The sequence below is a fragment of the Pantherophis guttatus genome, chromosome 2 (assembly GCF_059756535.1).
Source record: "Pantherophis guttatus breed Tessera chromosome 2, ASM5975653v1, whole genome shotgun sequence".
Classification (NCBI taxonomy): Eukaryota; Metazoa; Chordata; class Lepidosauria; order Squamata; family Colubridae; genus Pantherophis; species Pantherophis guttatus.
In genome coordinates, this window is record NC_142064.1 from 67631805 (window position 1) to 67648606 (window position 16802).

At 41.7% G+C, this 16802-nt stretch overlaps 2 protein-coding genes across 12 annotated transcripts in view; one reads left to right on the plus strand and one right to left on the minus strand.

Moving 5' to 3' along the window:
• The window catches only part of OSTF1 (osteoclast stimulating factor 1), a 32502-nt gene extending 17012 nt beyond the window's left edge, over nt 1–15490 (minus strand). The window contains exons 1-2 of the mRNA XM_034410226.3: nt 14911–15490; nt 1633–1679 (exon numbers count right to left, since the gene is read on the minus strand). Coding sequence (XP_034266117.1) covers nt 1633–1679; nt 14911–14944 — 81 coding nt within the window. The 5' untranslated portion in view covers nt 14945–15490. The remainder of the gene's footprint in view (nt 1–1632; nt 1680–14910) is intronic.
• The window catches only part of NMRK1 (nicotinamide riboside kinase 1), a 122616-nt gene that overhangs the window by 93028 nt on the left and 12786 nt on the right, over nt 1–16802 (plus strand). For 3 of the 11 annotated variants that reach the window (XM_034410219.3, XM_034410225.3, XM_034410220.3), the window contains exon 1: nt 15277–15603. The exons of 1 other annotated variant lie outside the window; for it this stretch is intronic. In XM_034410219.3, the coding sequence (XP_034266110.2) occupies nt 15528–15603 (76 nt within the window). In that variant the 5' untranslated portion in view covers nt 15277–15527. Of the gene's footprint in view, nt 1–15276; nt 15604–15971; nt 16109–16802 lie in introns of those variants that run through there. 7 more of the 11 variants (XM_087886137.1, XM_034410221.3, XM_087886136.1 and 4 more) reach the window with 7 other exon arrangements.

Genomic DNA, 16802 nt, shown 5'->3' on the forward strand with positions numbered 1-16802 from the left:
GCTCAGCTTAAAGCTTAATGAAAGCCTTTAAAAGTTTACTTTAAACTTATTTGGGGAAAAATAGCCTTCATTCACAACCACAACTAGAAATGCTGCCCATTTTATTCTTACAAAAGAATAAAATCTCTTTTTATTCTCAAACATGACACCCAGATTCAGGATGGATACTTTTGTCAGAGGTTTCTATCAGAAAAAGCCGCAGAGAAAAATAATCAAACAATTGTGCTCTCACGCTGCAAACTCTGTTCCGTTTGTATGGGTGTTGTGATGTCACACACAAATATGGAAGGGACAGACCTTTCGTTGCCATGCCCATTCTGTAATTTGGATGAAATGGTCAAATGCTTAGCTTTATTCCTGGGATAGCTTCAGCCCTGGTAGTATTGAGGAGTCCCATCCAAGTACTAACTAAACCTAATCCTACTTAGCTTTCAATCCCAGACAATATCAGCTAAATCAGAGGTCTTCAAATTTGGCAGCTATAAGATTTATGGACTTCAACTCCCAGAATTCTCCAGACAGCATAGCTATGCAGGCTGAGAATCCTGGGAGTTGAAGTCCACAAGTCTTACAGCTGCCAAGTTTGAAGACCTCCGAACTAAACGATGGCCCTGCTGAGATGAAATGATGAAATAACAGCTAAGAGAATATTACTTTTACAATTTACTCAAGGCACAACAAAGGCTCAGAAAATATGCACAAGACAATGTAATAAAAGATTTAAACATCTTGCAAGCAAAAGTTGTATCTTTCACCCCAATACTTTATATAATTGACAGGAACAAACAAGCAGAAGCCTAATCTATTCTTGGTCTCTCTAAGGTGCATCAAAAGTGAGCGATGAGGCTTAGATTCTTTCGTAATCCTCTAAATTCCAGATTTCTAAATGTCACGGGTTAAACTCAATGACACAGAGGAAAGACAGACATTGGGAAAAACAAGATCCAAGACATAATGTAACTGAGCATGATAGCAGACTAGCAATTTTCGTAAGATTACAGAAATTGATTGATTTAAAACATTAGCATACTATTCACCATTGCAAAAGTTCAGCGAGGTTACCCTACAATTCAAATCGTGAGAACAGTTAGGTTAAAATAACCTCGGAACTTTGTATAAAATCAAGAGATAAATGCAGAGAGAGGAGGTGGACACAAACATTGTTTAAAAAGAATTTCTTCTTAATTCTTAGTGGTTACAAATGCCGCTTGCAATCATGAGCCACTTCCTGTTATACTTCTCTCAGCCGTTTTGAGCTGTTTGCTCAGGAATGACTGGATCAGTTGGCAGGATTTGCACAATCAAGGCCTGAACCACATGCCAGAATATGATTTAGCAATGAAAAGGCTGAGCCGTCCACTTTAAACTATACAACATGGCACCCATTTTTATCTGGAAGCCAAAGCACAATCTGCAGGTCATGTGATGAAGTTCTCGGTAAATATGAATGATGAACAAACACCAAATTTTAATCTAAAAAATTAAAAATGGAATGATATTTCATCTCCACAGGGGATATACCCATACTCCTTCCTGTGTTTTCATGTTCACAAAAAATAGACTGGACCAAGTTACCCCTCGATACTCAAATTTTCCTTTTTATGTATCTTTAAAAAGTAGAAATATACTTACCGTTCTGGGTTCAAATGTATAGAGGGCTCGAAAAACTTTTACCTGCCCTAAAATACAGAAAGAAATAAGTATTAACCAGAGAATATTTCTCCTTGACAGAGTTGAAGTAGACAAGAGTCTGGATCCCTGTTTTTCTTCCTTTTTCCTTGTAGTATTAAGCTGTATGAAAGCTTACATGACTTTCATTTCTTCTAGACCCTAGAGGGAAAAAACCCAGAAAATTGTGCTAATGCTCATTATTTTCTACTAAAGTGTAACAGTGTGATTCTCTGTGGACTAGAAACATGGCATTTGGAGCCTATATGATTGAGCACTTCGGATTGATCAATATGGCCCCCAAGCAAACAACAATACTAGTTTAACTGCAGGAATTCTATGGTTATTCAGTATGGTATAATATTAGGGGCATTTATAGATGACAACTGATTTTGGATAGCCCTGAAAAATAGGGAGAAAATCTACAAGTCAACACTGACCCAATAGCTCATGATCATCATGTTAAAAACAGGGGTGTACTGGCCATCTTATCTGCCAACTTAAGAATCTGTATGGTGACCAGGAAGCAACAGTTAGAATGGATTAAGGACCTATTTAAAAATTGGGAAAGTTGGGAAAGTATATAACAGAATCGCATATGGTCCCCTCATGTATTTAACCTGTGCAAAATATATCCTAAGAAATGCTAGAGAACAAGAAATAGATATAGAAACCTACTTTTATGTCAAAAAACAAAATTAACTCAATGCAAACAAGCTACTTGGAAGAAAGAATATGACAGATCTACACAAATATTAAAACGTAGAGGCATCAAGCAGACAATAAAGGTACTATATACTAGCAGAAGCTGAAAATTTCAGGTACCAAAATGCACCCTAAAAATTGGCTTTGGTTTATCTGTGGATGGGCTTCTCTATGAATATGTGTGTGTATTATGTATGTATGTATGCATATATATGTATGTATGCATGCATACACACACACACACATGGTAATATTCTTTTAAAATATTCATATATCCCATTGATGGGGATATATAAGCCCATCTGCAGTTAAGCTGACTCTCAATACCATGAAAAATATATAATTTTAGTTTACCACGGATAAGTCAATTGTGAAAATTACAACATAAAACATTTTGAGATTTAGTTTCATTTTTAATGGTATTTTAAAAATTCAAAAGTTGGCTTATTGTGGATGGGTTTATATGAGATTATACAGGGTAAATCAAGGCTATGATTTTCTCACTTGTCACATATAGCTGTGAAAGCTGAACCACCAGAAAGAAAATTTGCTTTTTTAAAATTGTGCTACTGCAAAAAAATAGTTGAGAGTACTTTGGACTACAAGAACAACATTTGATTAAAAAAAATAGCAACAATATGCCAAATCCAACGTATCTGGATCCGTTCCAGTCGGGCTTCAGGCCCGGGTACAGCACGGAAACGGCATTGGTCGCGTTGGTTGATGATCTCTGGAGGGCTCGGGACAGGGGGTGCTCCTCTGGCCTGGTCCTGTTAGATCTCTCAGCGGCTTTTGATACCATTGACCATGGTATCATGCTGCACCGGTTGGAAGAGTTAGGGGTGGGAGGCACTGTGTTGCGGTGGTTCTCCTCCTTTCTCTCTGACCGGTCGCAGTCTGTGTTGACAGGGGGACAGAGGTCGACCCCGAGGCCCCTCATATGTGGGGTGCCGCAAGGGTCGGTCCTCTCGCCTCTCCTGTTCAACATTTATGTGAAGCCGCTGGGTGAGATCATCCGTGGTTTCGGGGTGGAGTACTATCAGTACGCTGATGACACCCAGCTGTACATCTCCACCCCGGATCACCCCAACGATGCCCTTGAAGTGATGTCCCGGTGCCTAGAGGCCGTACGGATCTGGATGGGGAGGAACAGGCTCAGGCTCAACCCATCCAAGACCGAGTGGCTGTGGTTTCCGACGTCCCGATATAGTCAGTTGACGCCATCACTGACTATTGGGGGCGAATCATTGGCCCCCACGGAGAGGGCTCGCAACTTGGGCGTCCTCCTGGATTCACGGCTGTCTTTAGAAGAGCACTTGACGGCCGTGACCGGGAGGATTTTTTATCAGGTCCGCCTGATTCGCCAGTTGCGTCCCTTTCTGGATCGGGACTCGTTACACACGGTCACTCATGCCCTCGTCACCTCCCGCCTGGACTATTGTAATGCTCTCTACATGGGGCTCCCCTTGAGGAGCACCCGGAGGCTCCAACTGGCGCAGAGTGTGGCCGCGCGGGTGGTAATGGGAGCGACATGGCGCTCCCATGTAACACCTCTCCTGCGTGAGCTGCACTGGCTCCCGGTGGTCTTCCGGGTGCGCTTCAAGGTTTTGGTTACCACCTTTAAAGCGCTCCATGGCTTAGGGCCTGGTTATTTACGGGACCGCCTACTACCACCAATAGCCTCCCACCGGCCAGTACGCTCTCATAGAGAGGGACTCCTCCGGGTGCCGTCAGCCAAACAGTGTCGACTGGCGGCCCCTAGGGGGAGAGCCTTCTCTGTGGGGGCACCTACCATCTGGAATGAGCTCCCCCCGGAGATACGGAGGATCCCGGATCTGCGCTCCTTCCGCCGTGCTGTGAAGACCTTTTTATTCCATCAAGCGGGCTTGGCCTGATCTCTTCCCTTTTTAAATATGTAAATTTTAATCTGTTTTTAAATTATTGGGGTATTTTAATTTGTCTGGGCCAAATAATTTAATTTGATTTTATCGGGTTTTTAAATTTTGTGTATTTATGTATTTTATTGTTGGCTGTTCATCGCCCTGAGTCCTTCGGGAGTAGGGCGGTACACAAATAAAAAAAAAAAAAAATACAATCATTTTCTTTCTTTGGGACTTTTTATTTCCTCTATCTGCATTCTTGGATAAATCTATGACAAATATAACTGCCCCAATTGCTTTAGCTTCTAATTATAACTAATTTGTACTGGATGGTGGGTACTAGTCTACTCAAATCACCAAAAGATAGCTAGTGATCTGTCTGGGCCGTTCTACCCAATTGAGATGGTATAACATCTAACAATTAGGTTTTACTCTTAGTTCTTCTCAAATAACATTATATTTAAAAGAGCAAGAACAATATGTTTTATTGGTGGATCTTAGGGACAAACTAGATGGTATTACAAATCTCAATGTTTGTTTTCCATTCATACAAACAGCAGAGGTGTACAAACGGTATAGAGAATAAGCCATCAAGAGGCACCATGCAACATCAGAACAAGGAAGCCCCTATTATCTGACAGTAAATATCTTGAAATACTAGTACAAGTGTGATAAAGTGTTAATATGTAAGGCGTGCTATTATTTTCACTCTTTTCATCAACATAGAAAACTCATGAGGGAGAAAATTAATCTCCAATTATTTCTGTGTTTTCTTCTGCTTATGTCAACGGGAACCACAAATGATGTATTGTAGTCTGTTTTCTTTGGGATTTTGCTGCAGTGCAGATTTCTTGAAAGAGCATGTCCAGGCAAAAAGTGGTTATATTGATTTTAAATCCATTTCTTAATAGCTTGCTTTAAAAATGTTAACTCCTGCACAAAGTTCATAATTTTTTTTTAAAAAACCCAGCATTTGGAAATCACCAGCAGAGATGGGATCATCGCAATTAGCCTCTACTCTTCCAAAATCTTTTTAAAAACATAATTTTTATGTTCTCTCAAACAATTTTGGGAAAAAACTAAATAAATTATTCTTTTTATCAAAAATAAAATATTTTAATTATAATATAAGGGGAAATAGCCCTTTAAAATGATCTGAGATTATTTCGGTGGAAGAATTTTATGTTGACTGCTTTCAACTAAACACTAAAGCTTTCTGAATAATAGGCGATTGTTCTTGAACACTAGAGCTTTTCTTCGACTTACTCATTTTCTTCAACTCTGCCCTTTATGATAACTTATTCATTATATAAAACCTCATTCTTGAGCGATCATCAAATTTACTGGACTGCTACTCCCTCTTTATGAAAAGAAGGACTAGGGATGACATGATAGCAATGTTCCGATATCTCAGGGGTTGCCACAAAGAAGTCAAGCTATTCTCTAAAGCACCTGAAGGCAGGACAAGAAGCAATGGGTGGAAACTAATCAAGGAGAGAAGCAACCTAGAACTAAGAAGAAATTTCCTGACAGTTAGAACGATTAATCAGTTGAACAACTTGCCTCCAGAAGTTGTGAATTCTCCAACACTGGAAGTTTTAAAGAAGAGATTGGACAACCGTTTGTCTGAAATGGTATAGGATTTCTTTATGTACAGCTGTTGGGGTACAATTCTTTCTTTCAATATGGCAAAGTCCTATTTTATTATTCACGAAACTCGCTATGACTTGATTGCAGTGGTAATGCAACTGAACCTATTTCGTTTTTGTTTATATATGGTATTTAGTATGTATTTTACTTGTGGAATTCTGACCACCACAAAGTTTTGTATTGCTGTGCTATTGTGTACATAAAGTTTATGTACAAGTAGTCCTCGAGTTACAACAGTTCATTTAGTGAATGTTTGAAGTTACAACACCTCTCAAAAAAGCGACTTATGACCGTTTTTCACACTTGTGACTGTTGCAGTATCCCCATGATCACATGATCAAAATACAGGCGGTTGGCAACTGACTCATATTTATGACGCCTGCGGTATCCTGGGATTCTTCTGAGATCTGCTGACAAGCGAAGTCAATTGGGAAGCCAGATTCACTTAACAACCATGTTACTAACTTAACAACTGCAGTGATTCACAGTGAATCTGGCTTCCCAATTGACTTCGCTTGTCAGAAGGTTGCAAAAGGATCCCAGGATACTGCAACATGATTCACTTAACAACTGTGACACGTAAGGATATAAAATGGGACAAAACTCACTTAACGACTACTGTATTTTTTGGACTATAAGTCGCACCGGTGTATAAGATGCACCAAGATTTCGAAGAGGTAAGTAAGGAAAAAAAAAAGTTTTTGCTCTCCCTGGCCCTAGGAGCAGGCCTCCCAAATCCTCTGCATGCCCCATTTTTTTCAAAAATGGGCCCTTTTTTTGCCCGTTTTGGTGAAAGACAGGGTGCGCAGAGGGTTTGTGAGTGCTCCTGGGGTCTGGGGGAGGGAAAAAACATGCCTGTTTTTGCAAAAAATAGGTGAAAAACAGGCCTCCAGGAGCAGTCTGCAGGCTTCCCAAACCCTCTGTGCACCCTGTTTTTGTGAAAAACAGGCCCATTTTTGCAAAAATGGGATGAGTGGGATAGGGCTTCGGGAGGCCAAAAATGGCTGTATTTGGTGAATAAGATGCACCAACATTTCTATCCTCTTTTAGGAAGAAAAAGTGCATCTTATACTCCGAAAAATACAGTCTCCCACTTAGCAAGAGAACTTTTGGGTTCAAAAGTTGCTGGCTGAGGTATTCTGGTAGTTGAAGTCACACATCTTAAAATGACTAAAGCTGGGAAAGATTGATGGACAGGGAAGAATGTGCCTAGATGTTTTTAAGGGTTCCATTTCAGTAAGAGTTCATATTGTGGTTTTCTGCCATAAATGTTAAAAATATTGGTTGGGAAAAAACAACGACAACTGTAGTAGCGATAATAAAGCAATCCTTAAAATGGCAGACTGAAGGAAGGGTTCAAAATAGTCCAAAATAACTTAATTACAACAATGATAATCCATTTGAAAAAGAGAGCAAGCATTTAAGGCCAGATGTTTGCATCTGGGAAAGAACAGAAAGGGAACAGGTTTAAATGCCTGGAGGGTGTTTCAGTTTTCTATTTCAAATGCGACTCCCTCAACATATAGCCTTCCAGCTGCAGGGCAGAAAAAAACACACACATTCATTTCCTTTTTCTCAAAGGAGAAACTGTCTCTTGACTACTCCTGCATAGATCTTCCTTCTACAGATAAGTGTGCTTGCTGCATAGACTTCAGAAGGAGGAATAGCACAATCCTATTCTTGCTCCATTGTAGCCAGGCACCATGCACAGCACTGGTTCCTGAAAACAAGACTGCATTCAGAGTTTAAAGGGTGCAATTCAAAATGTCCTCAGGCCACCCTTTGGAGCAGCCTAATTGGAATACGCAGAGCTGATGTGATTTAAAAAAAACAAACAAACATCTGGAAAGACCATGTTATGAGGCTTTTTCAGGTACTTAAAATATTATTCTTGTCATTTCTATTTGCAATACAGTTAGTCCTCGATTTACAATCATTCGAAGTTACAATGGCACTGAAAAAAGTGACCTATGACAGTTTTTCACACTTATGACCGTTGCAACATCCCCACGGTCACGTGATCAAAATTAGTGTGCTTGGCAACTGGAATGTATTTATGACGGTTACAGTATCCCGTGGTCACCTTTTGCAATCTTCTGACCAGCAAAGTCAATGGGGAAGCCAGAGTCATTTAACAACCGTGTTACTAACTTAATGTTGTGGCCCATATGCGGTCTGTGCAGCTAGTAGCTGATTCAGACAGCGAGGAGGCTGGTGTGGTGCTGCGCCAGCAGCCTGTGCAGCTGGCACTCGAGTTGGACAATGAGGAGGCTGGAGAAGATGTGGTGCCAGAGGCAGGGATTCAGCCAGGGCCTTCAGAACCTCCAGAAGCTCCCATAAGTGAATAGGACAAAGAGGAGGAGCCTCTTCTCGATGCACGAACGCACAGAGCTGTCAAAAGGCAGGAGTGGCTCCTCAGGAGGAGGTCTCCTCGAGAGTAAGGCTTGGGGCTAATTGGCCACTCCCTTAGCCTATTTAAGGAGGAACGCCGACTGAAGCAATTTGCAGGGAACAACTTAGTTCACATACCTTTGTGTCTTGTCTTGCTTATCTTATCAGCTTCCTGCAAATTGCTTCTGGGCATTCTGCCAACCATAGTAAGCTTTCAGTTATTATTCTTTGAATTCTTGGTGGCTGTTAATGCAATTAATTAACAGCCGTTGTTGTAAAAGACTGGTTTATTTAGTAAACTAAGGTTTTTGTTTGTTTGTTTGTTTTTTAATTTGATTTATATGCCGCCCTTCTCCGGAGACTCAGGGCGGCTTACAATGCATAGCCTTCATTCTTTTGTATATTTATACAAAGTCAGCTTATTGCCCCCACAACTGGGTCCTCAATTTACCTACCTTTGAACAGGTAGGTAAAGACTGTTTGAACAGACTTTGTGCTGCGTTCTTTGGTGTCCGTAGCTGGGGCAGAACACTTAATAACTGCAGTGATTCACTTAACAATTGTGGCAGGAAAAGTTGTAAAACGGGGCACAAGTCACTTAACACCTGTCTTGCTGAACAACAGAAATTTGGGAACTAGTTGTGGTCGTACAGGGAACTGCTGCCTCACAAGCTTCTGCTGCTGAACGCGCATGTACAAATTGGCTATAAAGGATGCCAAACCTAAGAAATGCTTTTCCGTGTTCCAATCCCTTCCTTCCCTTTCATCATTGGGATATAGCCTGGGGTTCTACATTTGCTAAGCATGACAAGTAGTGGATTCTCTGGCGTTTTACTTGCCCACCTGGGCGAGACCAAGCAAGTGCCAACTGCTTTATGTATGTATGTATGTATGTATGTATGTATGTATGTATGTATGTATGTATGTATTTATTCGATTTATATGCCGCCCTTCTCCAGAGACTCAGGGCAGCTTACAATGCGTTAAGCAATAGCCTTCATACTTTTGTATATACCTACTTAGTAGGGCTCCCCCCCCCCCAGCAGTGTTCTTTTTTATACAAAGTCAGCTTATTGCCCCCACAATCCGGGTCCTCCATGCTTTGCTCTCCAATAGCTTTGTAGGTTTTACTGACGGATCTTTTGTATGCGTTTCTCTCTCCCACCTTCCTCTGAACTTCAGATTTCCCTGCATTCACAGGAAGGAGAAGGAAAGGGGAAAGAGCAAGTTTTATCATTCTTTCATTTGGCTAGAAAAGTGGCAAAACTCTTGTCAGCTTGACTTAGCGTTAAAAAAGGGTTTATCGTTTCAGCGTGAGTTAGAAAACAAGATAGGCAGGTGCAGGCCACACTTCACACTTGTTCTATCAGCAAACTTGTTTTCAAAAGTGCCCGTCACAGGCAGTGTGTAGACCCCTAGTAGGCATTCCTGCTGTTGTGTACAGTAATTAATTGGAGCACAGTGTAGCAAATGAACCAGAGAGCCCTAAGTGTGCCAGCCCAAGTTGGAAAGCCCAACTTTTGGTCCAATGGAAGAAGGATGCTATGCTGTCTCTTCCATTTCCATATTTCTGTTCTCTTTCTTTCTGATCAGAGCACTGGGCAGCACCTTCTCTGTCTGCTGTCATTCTTATTTTCTAAGAAAAATATTAGGGGCATTTTGGGACGGAGTACAGAATCGATCCCAGGAATATAGCTTATACCCAAGGCTGTCTTTTATGTAGGTCAGCTTCTCTTCTATACCTTTTCATTAAAAGCATCTAAATAAATAAGCAACAAATGAGCAGGTGAGGCACAGAATTCCAAGAGACATATTTATGGTTGGTCTGTTGGTGACCCAAAACCTAAAGCCATAATTGGTGAAAGGCCTGGGCATTGGTGCTAAGGTCTCAATGACAGTAGGAGGCTACTGCTGAGCAGCAGATAAGAGCTGTATGGGCCAAGAAGAAGAAGAAAAAAAACCTTCTAATGCCATTCCAACAAGAGGACAAACCTATGTACTACTCTTATTTTGATGAGTCCAGATCATGATTCATCTAAGCCACCAATGTCTGCTTTGAGGATCTGCAATCATTTCCCATATTTGCCACCTTAGCATATTTAGATCCAGTACCAGCCACTGAATCAGAATTCTTAGTATTTAGAGAACATCTCTTTGACTGCAAGGGAAAGGAAGAGCAGGTTTGCTAGATCTAATTCTAACTTTTCAAGAATCAGGAAGTAGGTACACAAAGACAATCATAGCTATATACAATCCAACATGAAGTGCCTTGAAAAATACCAGATTTAAGAACCTGAGCTGGACTCTAACTCTAGAAGAAAAATATTTCACAGAAATCTAAAAATATCTGTACATTTTTGAGGGGCCAATTCTATCTGCTGACGAGGTTCAAATTAACTGTATTTAATTGACAATATCAGTGTCTTAACCAAATTTCCTAACCCTGTGGGGGATGTTTATTTTTGTTCTCCACCAGGAAATAGTATAAAAGAATACAGTTTGTGTCCATTAGAACCTGAAAACTTACAAAAACAAAACAAGAGTTATATTGGAGGGAAGTCAAATCTCTTATTATTGCACTAAGATTTCTTTTCTCCATTCAATTTCCCCCACCAGGAAGTTAAAATGTTGGTCTTTCCTATGCAACAGGACTTCGTTCTTTTTATGAGTTCAGTTTGATTCCATGAAGGAATATAAGGAATAGGTAAAAACTATATTGTACATCATAAGCCAGTTTGGAAAGATCTTCCTTCCAGGAATGGAAACTTAGATTTCATTTTGTTCTTAGAGTTCTATTTAAGGAGGGAAGCCAATGGAATTAACTTTTTATGAAGAATCAGTTGTTATACAGTGCTCAGTTGGCAGAACCAACTTTTATAGTAGTACAGGCAGTTTTGGACTTACAACTACAATTGTAAGTAATTCTGTTGCTGAGTGAGATGTTTGTTAAGTGAGTTTTGCCCCATTTTAAGACCTTTCTTGCCACAGTGTTAAGTGAATCACTGCAGTTGTTAAGTTAGTAACATGGTTGTTAAGTGAATTTGGCTTTCCCATTCACTTTGCTTGTAAGAGAGTCTTGCTAATGTTGATCATGTGACGTCATAACAGTGCAGCTGTCATAAATATGAGTCAATTGCCAAGTGTCTGAATTTTAATTACATGACTGTAGAGTTACTGCAATGGTCGTGTGAAAAATGGCCATAAGTCACTTTTTTCAATGCCGTTGTAACTTTGAATGGTCACTAAACAAAGTGTTTTAAATCGAGGACTACCTAAATGAAATGTATTCACTGTATAGCAAATGACCATATCACTAGTATACTGCATAGCTACAGTGTTGGCTGGCTGTCTATACCCCACACGTTATCAATCTGTGTTCTTTTAACAAAAGGTCTTATGAACTGGGCAGAATGCCACGGTTGAAGACAGATCTTTATGTTTTACAGAAATGAACTTCGTCAGCACAGATGAAGCAGAAATAATTGTTATTTTAGTCACACTCACAGTCTGAATCTTGCAACTGATCTGAAACTAACTTTGAAGTGGGTCTGCGGATTCCACTCAGAGGAAGGAAACTGATAGTGGTACTGTGTTTCAGGAAGACTAAAAAAGTGATTAAGTGACCAGAGATAGGCTTCATCATGAGACCTTCAATTTGGAAAGACAGATGAAATGTTGGCGTCTTGGCTGTTCAGTTTCAGGCACAAGCGGAATATTATTTTTAGTATTGGAAAGCTAGTTGTTTTGGTGACTAAGGCATCATACTAGAAACCTGGAGACCATTAATTCTCTTCCCTCCTCAGGCACAGAGCCACCTGGGTGACCTTGGGCCAGTCACTCTCTCTCAGCCCTAGGAAGAAGCAAGGGCAAGCTACTTATGAAACATTGCCAAAAAACCTGCAGGGACCGAGCTTAACAATAACTATTGACTAACAATAAATATTGTTTTAGAGACAAGGTTCAGTATCAGCTTTTCTCAATTGCATGCAACTAGTACATGTTGCACTCATTTGCAAAGTCCCATTTTGGATGGGAGAATATGGGACATTGGCTTCCAAGCCTGCCATACATGTTGCTGTATCAGTAGCTTTTAAATTAATTGCTGGTTTTGATTCTCCCTGCCTCCACAATTTACTTTTATTATAAATTGCCTTGATTATGTGAATAATGTAAAATACTTGTTAATGTTGTAAGGCAGAGCTCTGAGACTAGGCTATTCCCAGGACCGGACTATTCTAAATTAGCCTCAATATTTCCCTAGATAGACTTTGAATTCCTTAATTTAAAAATAAGAGTTACATACTTTTTGTGGAAAATAAGTGTTCTGCAAAACAACTGAAATGTGGCAATGGATTAGTTAAGTAACAAAATATAAAACAAATTTTTAAATTAAAATTTTAAACTGCACTTGGATTCTTCGGTCAAGCTAGATGTTGCATATAGGTTGTATGGAAGGGTCCCCAGTTTTATATAAGTTTTAAAAAATTAAATGGTATGTTTTGACTGAGATCAGGATTCTGCTCTTCCCTACAGTATTGTTCTTTGAACATATATTGAAATGCCGTCAAAACATCCCCCAGAAGGAAACAAATTATACTACATTTTCTTCCCAAAAGTAAGAGGCTACATTGAGACATAATTCTTCCAAAGAGACGAGAGATCCTGATGCCATCATACTTCCTAATCTTTTTCTGTATATACAGTATATTTCAAACGGAAATACAGAAAATGAAACTGATTCAGAAAATTAAAATAAAACCTATGCCTTTTATTATTCAAAGACATAAAGGTCCAGGCTGGGGAAGAAACGTAGTTCAAAAAATTGGAAGGGTTGTGGATTGAGGAAGGCTCCTGTAAAGCACATAAAATGTTCTTGATTTCGTGAAGTTGCTTTGTCATCATCTGAAGCTTTCTTGTATGCCTTATTAGGCCCACTGTCTAAAATCTATAGTTGGCTAAGATATGGAACAGGCCTTTCATCCCAGACCAATTGTCTTTAATTCTCCCCACCTCCATACATTTCTTACGGCTTTCAGGAAAACATTAAGATTTGGGGGAAGCCACAGCTGATATGACATGAATCTTTAATGATTCTCCACTTTTGTTATTTTAATTGGCATACTGGTATTTAATTGATATTAGCACTGGTGCCAATATAAAATGACTCAGAATCTATTTAGGATGCATTATTTTTATGAAAATATATGATGCTTCTTTTAGTCTTCTAATTTAAGAAATGATGTGCACTGGCTGGGTTAAATTTTTTTAAAAGTTACCGTTTTGTAACTTACCACATTTTGTAATATGGTCTAACATTACATGATTTCCTGCTGTCGGAATTAATCTAAGTTTTTCAATATTGCAATATTGTCTTTTATCTTTCTTTTAGACATTTTTAATCCCCGGGAGCAAACTAATTTCACTTTGGGAATTCCTGTTACAAGTTTAAAGTTTGGTGTCCTGCTCTGCTCCTCCTACAGTGACCCCCACAATCAATTCAACCTCTTTGCAGAAAGAAACCCTCAAGCCCCTGAGTATTTCAACATTTCTATAACTTCTCTCTCTCTCACTTTCTCTTGTTTCAGGAAAACGCTCCGTTGGATTGTATATTACCTATCAGGAAATATCCGTGCTATAGATCCCAGCAGCTTAGTATCCTTTCATTAAATCACAATCCCTCCTCTGGTGCAAATGAATGATTTGGGGAATGGCCTGACTTGTAGAAACGAACAGTGCAAAATAATTGATTTTATGCATGATGTTATTTATGCTACCCAACTCTTTCTTTCCCCACTTCCAATGACAACGGCTTATTTCGCCTCGCAAGCGGTTGAGAACAATCCCGTGTAGGGTTTGCTTATCTGCCGGGTATCTTAATGGTTTTTGCTAAGGTGTCTGCGTGTCAGGACAATTTTCTCTTCCCAACTCCCTGATCCGGAGGAAACCTGCTACTTTCTGACATGCCTGCAGACGAGGGTGCGGAAGTCTGTTTTTTTTTTTTAAGTACTGCTGCCGATTTCGCAACCGGCATTCACGCATCAGAGCTCGGCCCGATCCTGCCCGACTCGCTCTTTCTTATTGCAAGCCCGGTTGCAATAAAGATCTCAAGCGATCGATGGATCCTTTTTTTTTGCGCGAGCTTCCGCTCTCTCGGAGCAGCCGCCGCCGCTCGCCCCCAGGTGGCTCCGGAGGGAGCCTAGCCGGGCTCAGCAAAACTCAACTTCCTGGCCTGACTTTTTGACAGTAACAGCCTCCCTCCCGGCCCCACCCGACCCAGCTCTTCCTCTTCTCCGAACGAGCCTCTTCCTCGCCACCTCCAGCGCACCGCAACGACAAAAGGGCAGGAGAAAGCCAGCCAGCCCTGCTAGCTTCAAGGCTGCCAGAGCTACAGTATAGGGGGAGGTGCGGGTGAAATCTCAGTCTAGGACGCCAAATGCACCACGTCCTGCGGGGCTCTCCCGGCTGAGCCGCAGCAGGCGCCGATCCACGTGTCAGGAAGGACCCCCTTCTCTCGCCCCCTTTGCCGCTTCCAATAAGGAGGGAGGCGGCGGCAGCAGCAAGATCAAGGCTTCCAGGAAGAGACGGAGGCGGGCTGGGAGACCAGCGCCTCCCTTACCTGGCTTAGCTGGTTTAGGCGGCGGCTTGGACATCGCTGCGTCCAAGTTGCAAAGCCAAAGCCTCCGAGACCCGCCGATCTTAGAGCTGAGCCGGCTCGCTCGCCACCTCCAGATCGCCGTAAGCCCTTCCCCGCGGAGGATTTCTGGAGCGGCGCGGCTGGAGAGCGACCGACGAAGCCGGAGGGGGGGGGGGTCGGTGGACGTCCCAGCTGAGCGCTCGGCGAGGGCACGAAAGGTGCTTCTGGCAAAGACGAGGAAGTGCGGCTTGTCGCAGACCGGCTCCCCCTAGAGCCAAGGAAGCGCACGGCAGGAAGAGCGAAGGCGAGGCGGAATCGTCCCAAAGGGGGGGGGGGGGTAGGCGTTCCGTGCGGGAAAGGAGGGGCCGACCACAGGCCGACGAATCACAGCGCGCGCAGCTCCCATAAGGTGGGGGGGGCGGTTCCTAAACTTTCCCCGGACGGCTGCGAGGGTTGACCAATCGGCGGGACCTCCCTGTTCGCGTTCTTGGGTTGTGCAAGCAACGTGAAGTCTCTTCTGTGGTTGACGGAGGTAGCGGCTTCTAATGGGGTGATGGAAGAAGGAGGGGCTTGGAGGCGGCCCGCCCTCCTCCGTTTGCATGGCTGAATGCAGGCTCCGCTTTGCTTTCTTTTTGCGGGAGTCGTTCGCGCGCTTTGCTCCGAGGTGGGAAAAGTGTGAGTTGCGTTTGTTGCGTTGCTTCGAAAGGGCCTGCTTTGGCTTGTAAGAGACAAGCCCTTGTAGAATTCACTTTTATTTAAAAAAAAAAATCAAAACCTGACCTTGTTCTCTGCAGTGTGTGATTGCAAACACTAAAAAAAAGTGTGTCATTGTAGACTGGACGTTCTTGGGCAATATGTACTTGGCCCCTTAATGATGCGTGTGTTTTGAATGCGATCGTGAGCCTCGGGGTCTTTTTTCGAGTGAGTAACTGGAGTGCTAGGCTGTTGGTCTCCCTTCATGGTTTTGTTTCTGTGGCTGCTTTCAAACTAGCCCCTTGTGGTAAGAAAAAGATGCAATCAATTTATTTATTTAATTTTATTAGTCCTATTTCTATGCCGCCCACTCTCCAAGGACTCTGGGCGGCTTACACCAAAGACAGTATAGCATATTGCCCCCAACAATCTGGGTCCTCATTTTACCTACCTCGGAAGGATGGAAGGCTGAGTCAACCTTGAGCCGGTGAGATTTTTTTTTTTTTAATTTGATTTATATGCCGCCCTTCTCCGGAGACTCAGGGCGGCTTACAATGCGTTAAGCAATAGCCTTCATCCTTTTGTATATTTATACAAAGTCAGCTTATTGTCCCCACAACTGGGTCCTCAATTTACCTACCTTAGAAAGGATGGAAGGCTGAGTCAACCTTGAGCCTGGTGAGATTCGAACCTGCAGTAATTGCAGGCAGCTGATCTTAATAACAGGGTGCTTTAGACCACTGTACTACCAAGGCTCTAGATTTGATCCGCAGATCTGCTGAACTAGCAGTCATGAATGGGGGAAGGAAACGAGGGTAACAAACATAACTGAAATTATGTTTAAAAATCCGAGCGACTACTGTATGGGGGTAAAAAAATCCTATTGATAGCCATTTATGTTTCTGTGATGTTAAAGGGTTTTAATGTAACCCATGATCAAAAACCATTTGTAATTATTCCATTTTTGCCCTTGAAGAACTGATCGTTCATGATTTGGATGAATCAATGAGAATACTGAATAGTTATAATGGAAATCTGTAAGATTCTGGGAAGGAAATAAGGAGTGATAATACACTGTAAATGAGAAGATAAAGGGGATAAATTCACACTGCACTTGTTCCATGTAACTCGTTCATTGATCATGTGCCATTAAGTCTGTGTTGACTCTTGGTGACCATATA